This window comes from Coenobita brevimanus, chromosome 104, assembly GCF_032717465.1.
Source record: "Coenobita brevimanus isolate Jiangsu-jjx chromosome 104, ASM3271746v2, whole genome shotgun sequence".
NCBI lineage: Eukaryota > Metazoa > Arthropoda > Malacostraca > Decapoda > Coenobitidae > Coenobita > Coenobita brevimanus.
This window is the reverse complement of record NC_137057.1, coordinates 30,175,831-30,182,859: the sequence shown is the minus strand read 5'-3', so window position 1 is coordinate 30,182,859 and position 7,029 is coordinate 30,175,831. Positions and strand designations below refer to the sequence as shown.

General features: G+C 43.1%; 1 protein-coding gene across 1 annotated transcript; it reads right to left on the bottom strand.

The window, feature by feature from the left end:
• Positions 1–953: 953 nt before the first annotated feature.
• On the bottom strand, positions 954–1,400 carry LOC145416066 (uncharacterized). The gene has a single exon (XM_080285161.1). The coding sequence runs from the start codon at positions 1,398–1,400 to the stop codon at positions 954–956; it is 447 nt and encodes a 148-aa protein (XP_080141287.1).
• Between the last annotated feature and the right edge of the window lie 5,629 nt (positions 1,401–7,029).

Here is a 7,029-nt window from a genome sequence, read left to right as displayed (position 1 = left end):
ATCAATTATGTTCGGAAGGTAGCTGTAAACTGGTCACACACTTGAAAGATCGAGTAGAAAATGGTGTGGGAATGTTTTTACAACGAAGAACCGAGAATATATTAAATATAACCTATTAAGTATACGCTTAGGCCACATTCATTGATTTTTATAATGATTTGTAGGGTTCATAGAATGTTGAAATGAAAGAAGGTACCTACACTGTTGACACACTTGACACTGTACTGCCAGAGTACCTATTAATCTGTATAAATATAAAACATGATTTGGGAATACTATTCTGCCAATGGAAAACCCAATATACTTTTAACCTCTTGTGCATACACTTATTTTAAGAATTAGGTAGAAAACATCGAATATATTAACATTATTTTTTTAAACGAAACATTATATAAGCTACCCTGGTGACACACTTTGGCACTCCATTTTCAAAGTTATTACTGGGCAAATATTTGGCTCTAATGACACATATATTATGGGACGGGTAAAGAAATCAGTATTATTATATTCATGTATTATTTTATTTATAACAGGTAACAACTTCCATCAACATAGGTTAAAAAAACAGAGGTACCTCCACCATTCTAGTCCACAAAGTCGTCCTGCCAGGACACTACATCAACGGGAGAGTTGTAATACTCTTTCAGGTACACCCTGATGTTCTTTGGTCCTATTGTTTTCGTACCTCGTGGCAGGGGATCAAAAGACTCCAGCCTCGCAGTATCCAACCTTCACGTTCCGGGTGTCACCTCATGTGTGAAGTGGTCCTCCTTGTCAGCCGCTCGGATGGCATACCTTGGCCTCTTGATCCAAAGGATACTGTGGAGACAACACGATGCCAGGACCGCCGCCTCTACACCCTTCAGGCTCAGCATCATTGCGGTCAGCAAACACCAGAACCAAGTGGCCAGTATCCCAAATGTGTTCTCAACCACTCGTCTGGCACGGGACAGTCAGTAGTTGTTGAAGAGCCGTTCTTCCTGTGACAGGCCTCGAAGGGGAAACTGCTTCTCCAGGTACTCCTTGAGAGGGAATGCATCATCTCCGTCTATGAAGTAGGGGATGGAGTGGTCTCCTCCTGGCAGTGGCTCACATGGTGGCAGCCCTACTTGGTCGTTGTCAAGGGCTCTTCCCAGCGGTGTGTTGAAGAATACACCCACGTCACTGTTCACACCACTGGCCCCCACATCGATGTAGATGAACTTGTAATCACTGTCCACCAGGGCCAAGAGGACGAGTGAGTGGAAACCTTTATATCTGTAATAATAGGAACCACCCTTCCTTAGGGCTCGCATCGAGATGTGTTTGCCGTCAAGTGCTCCTACACAGTGATGGAAGTTCCAGTGATCGGAGAATCCCTGGGCCACCGCCTTCCATCCCTCTGGGGTCTTTTGGCACATGATGACCTCCTCCAGGTACTCCTCGATGATTGCCTCACAGGTCTCCCTCACAATCCCACAGATGGTGTTGGCTGCAACCCTGAATCCGTACTGGCGACTTTAGTGCGAGTCTCCCGTTGCTAGATACCGAAGAGTCAGTGCTAGCTGAAGTCCAGGCCCCAGGGGCTCCCTCCAGAAGGTGCGTCGTTTCTCGATACGAGGGCCAACTCTGCTCAGTATCTCCATGAAGAGCTCCTTATCCATTCCCAGGAAGTTCCAGAATGATGACTTATCTCTTCTGATGAGCTCCTGGATGAGATCCTCCCAGTGACCAAACAACTTCCTCCTTGTGAGCAATGGTCGAACCCAAAAATCCCTCATTTACCTCTCCTTCTTCTTTTTCTCCCACTCCTTCCGTTGCAATTCTGCCAACAATATGGCAAGGCCATGGGTGCAGATGATGTCCAGCTCCATCTGACACCACGATTTTTGCCACTGTTCGAGGAGGGCCATGTTGCTAGTGTTGCCCAGTCACCTGCCACACGTGGAATGGGGACGTCATGTTCGAATAGGTTTATATATAGTTGTGGTCACAATTCAGATTCACCACCGATAATCTGCCGATTATTTGTCGTTCTTTCACCAGTCAATCGCAGTTACCTCCCGAAAATGCACCGTCGTGTCGTCGATAAACTTAACGGTTAGGCTATTATTTATCAGTTCAATATCTCCAACTGTTCTCCAACTATCCCCTTGATATTTCCCCAATCTTTCCCATACTTTTCCCCTATCTTTCCCCGATCTTCATCGTTCTTTCACCGATAACCATGTTTCAGGTCTCCTCGGTGACAACGGCACCAAATCTTGGACATAAACTTGTTCGCCGACAATTCGCGGCCTTATTCCCTACAGTGTGAGGGAACTTTTACCCCACATGTATGAATACGTCACGAAATTCTTGGTCGTCTGGACTAGTAGAGATTGTTTGAGATTCATCATGTGTTAAGACATTCTTGATGGTCTGGGACAACATGATTGTGGATATACATCATGTGGATTGATATTCCTAGTGAGAAGTGGTGTATCTATCCAGCAGACATACTTACTGCACATAATGGTATGAGATATCTATCATCTATCTATCTATCTACTGCCAGATGCCTCAATGCCGTTTGGGGTGGCCACAAAAAAATCACCTCCACGTCGCCCTGTTCCCAGCAATTTCACTGCCCTGCTCCCAACTCACACCCTCCTCTCTCATATACCTCTCCACCCCATCCCTCCATATCATCCTCGGCCTTCCCCTCCCTCTGCCCCCTTCCACCTCACTCACATACACTCTCTTCGTCAGTCTTTCACCCTCCATCCTCTCCACATGGCCAAACCACCTCAGTGTGTTCCTCATAACACTTCCTATCACATCCACATCCACACCACAACACTCCTTTACATCCTCATTTGTCAGCCTGTCTCTCCATGTGACTACACAGGCTCCTCTTAAATAATTCATTTCCACTGCTCTCACTCTTGACTTGTGTCCTTCCAATAACGTCCAAGCTTCACTTGAAGTTGGAATCACAATACTGTCATGAAGTAACTTTTTCACGTCCATGCTCACTTCCCTGTTTCTTAACACTGCTTTCAAGGAACCAGCAACTTTTCTTCCTTGATGTGCCCTTTCAAGCACACCACCCTCCAAACCTCCATCCTTACTCATCACACTACCCAAGTACTTAAACGTACTCACATTTTCCAATTCCTCATCATCCAACCTCGCTGTACATTCACTGACTTCATCTCTCTCAAAGACCATCACTTTACTCTTCCCTACATTCACCTTTAGATTCCGTTTCTTACACACTCTCCCAAACTCATCCATCAAGCCTTGCAGCTCCCCTTCGTCTTCACTCAACAACACAGTATCATCTGCAAACAACAGTACAGGGAGTTTCCAAACACTATCCTCTCTCACCAGGGCCACTCCAACATCCACTACTAAACCTTTTACCTCTTTTATTACCCCATCCATGTGCAGATTGAACAACCATGGAGACATGACACATCCCTGTTTCAACCCAACCTTCAAAGAGAAAAATTCACTCAGTTCACCATCCACACGCACTGCAGCCTTAGCACCATCATACATACCCTTCACAGCATTCAATAACTTCCCATCTACTCCATATATTCTTAATATTTTCCGTAATTCTTGTCTATCCACCCTGTCATATGCTTTCTCCAAATCCATGAAGGCCGCATACAAGTTCTTTCCCTTCTCTAGAAACTTTTCCATTAAAGATCTAAGAATGAATATCTGATCTACACAACCTCTTCCCTTCCTAAGGCCTCCCTGTTCTTCTCCAACTAATTCTTCTGTTCTTTCTCTAACTCTGTCAATAAGTATCCTACCATACACTTTTCCTATTATACTAAGAAGACGAATGCTCCTATGATTACCACACACTTCTTTTTCCACTTTTCCTTTGTACAAGGGAATAATTATACCTGACTTCCAATCCTCCGGGACTCTACCTTCCTCCCAGACCAATCTGCACATCTTCCACATCCACTCTACTAGTATCTCTCCCTCATGCTTCAGCATTTCACCATACACTACATCAATTCCTGGGGCTTTCCCCAATTTAACTTTCTTCATTGCTTCCACAACTTCTATCCTACTGATTTCTTCCTGTCTTCTCACCTTCTTCCTTCTCCCAGCCATTCCCCAGCCACTTATACTCGCATTACTTCCATCCTCTATGTTCAACAATTCTTTAAAGTGTTCTCTGCATCTGCTCACTTTTTCTCCCTTCTCCACTAGTAATCTACCATTTTGATCTTTCACTCCCTTGCTAACTTCACTTTCGCCCTGTCTTACACTCTTCACCTCTTTCCAGAACATTTTCTTGCAGTCCCGTCACTTTACACTCGAATTCCTTCTGAATTCCTCATCCACTCTCCGCTTACTCTCTCTTACTAATCTTTTCACCTCTCTCTATCTTCCCACATATAACTCTCTCTTCCGACTCTCAACTTCTTCCAAGCCCCTATTTCTCTTCCATTCTTTGTATGCTTTCTTCCTTTGTGCCACAGCTTGTCTGCTAACTTCACTTTCACCCTGTCTTACTCTCTTCACCTCTTTCCAGAACATTTTCTTACAGTCCCTCCACTTTACACTCAAATTCCTTCCAAATTCCTCATCCACTCTCTTCTTACGCTCTCTCTTACTAATCTTTTCACCTCTCTCTTCCTTTCTACATATAACTCTCTCTTCCACCTCTCAACTTCTTCCATACCCCTATTTATCATTCATTCTTTGTATGCTTTCTTCCTTTGTGCCACAGCCTGTCTCACCTCTTCAGTCCACCACGCTGTTCCTTGCACCCCCCCTTCGTCTTCTCTTCCTCCCACACACCACATCACATGCTGCACATATTTCTTCTGTAAATATCCTGCACACACCTTCCACGTCCCCCATCTGCTCCAATTCATATTTGCCCAATCGTTCCTCCACTTCTCTCTTATATGCTGCCTTTTTCTCATCCTCTTGTATTATTTCCACTCTCCTTGCAAATACTCCTTCTTCCCGTCCTTCCCTTCTTCTATTTCTCCATCTTATTTGGATCTTGATTCTGGCCACCACCAAGTAGTGGTCAGAAAGTCCACTCCCCCAACCTCTATAAACTCTTGCATCCATTACACATCTTCGCATCCTTTCATACACACACACATAATCAATCATTGCCTTCCTTTCATTCAATTCACTACCCACCCTTCTCATCACTCGCCATGTATACCTGTGGATCATGTTATGCCTGAAGAGGGTATTGGCTATCACCAACCCCCTCCCAGCACAAATGTCCACTAACGCACTCACATTCTCATCTATCTCAGCAGGCACACCCCACTCACCAACTATTCCATCCACTTTCACATTCCCTACTTTACTATTCATATCACCGACCAAAGACCCTCTCTCATTCCTTCCGAACTTTTCCATGTACACTTCCACATTTGTCCAGAACGCTTCTCTCACTCTGCTTGCACGATCTCCCGTTGGCGCATACACGCACATAATCGCCCACATTTGTATTCCAACTTTCAATCTTACCCACACAATCCTTGAGCCAACTGATCCATACTGTCTTATGCTCTTCTTCCATCTTTAACTCACAACTATACACAGTCTTTCTTTTGCCCTCTCATTCTCACCTACTCCTGCACATATTCCTCATCCATCCTCCCATTCTCTCACACTCTCACCTTCCTATTTAGTTTCAGTTACTCCACATACATCAACTTTTGCACCCTCAGGCACCTGGACAATCTCTCTCTCATTCAACTCATCATTTTCACCTCTTACATTCCATGTTGCGATTACCATGTCCTTTGTCCGGTCCTTAGTCGTCATCTTTTGGTGAGTCCTTGTCCGAGGCTTCTTGTTCGTCTTTTTAGTTAGTTGTTTACCGGAGAGGGGCACTAACCCTTCACCAACCCTTTTAGTCGCCTTGTACGACAAACAGGGATACTGGGGGAGTAATCCTGAAAAACCCTCCTACCCCCAGATTTTTCAGCAAGTCTCTTATACTGTATTCATGGCTTCACCAGATTAATAATTATTTCATACAGACCAGACATTACAAACTCAAAAATTATTACAATTTTTTTATCATGATTTATTCCCCGCGGTGGAGAGGGCACGAATCATTCACTCACGCAATGTAGTGATTCTCTCTCTCTCTCTCTCTCTCTCTCTGTCTCTGTCTGTCTCTCTCTCTCTCTCTCTCTCTCTCTCTCTCTCTCTCCTTTAAAACTTACCCTTTTTTCCGCATCACCACACACACACACACACACACACACACACACACACACACACACACACACTGATATTAATAACTGTTAGGTATGTGATATTTATATATATATATATATATATATATATATATATATATATATATATATATATATATTTGTACATAGAGAACTGATCAGGGGAGCTAAAAATTTTGCTGTGTTATAACTGAAGGTACCAATAGATGAAATGATGGGTTTTAAAGGTGTGTTAGGTTTATGAACTTTGGGGAGACCATAGAGATAACCAGGAACTGAACCAGAAGCATACAGACTATTAGTCGTACTATCACCTACTTTATCTTTAATACTTCGCAGTAATCTATTTAGTTTGTCTTCATGTTTTAGGATGGCAGATGGAATATCAGAACTGATGACCTTAAATTTAAAGGTGTCACTAAGAATATGATTAAGCTTTAATACATAATCATCCTTGTTCATGACAACTACGCCCTTTCCTTTGTCAGGAGGAGTAATAATTATGCCGTCATCATTTTTGGGATATTTCAAAATCTTACGAAATCCACAGTCCTCTTTTTGTTCTTTGAGATGTGCAGAGTGCTGTCTATAAGAATATTTAGCTAAAGCAGATACATTATGCCACAAGTAAGTCCAGTCTTGTTTGTAAAGGTTGCATTTCTTTAAAACTGAACATAATCTCTCAAAAGGTAAAAAGAACTTAACATACAGTAGTTTAAACGAACAGGAGGGAGAGTAAAATCCAAGCCTAACGACAAAACATCCTTCTCTTCCTTAGTCAAAGACCTTGAAGAGAGGTTAAAAATGACTTTATCTATAT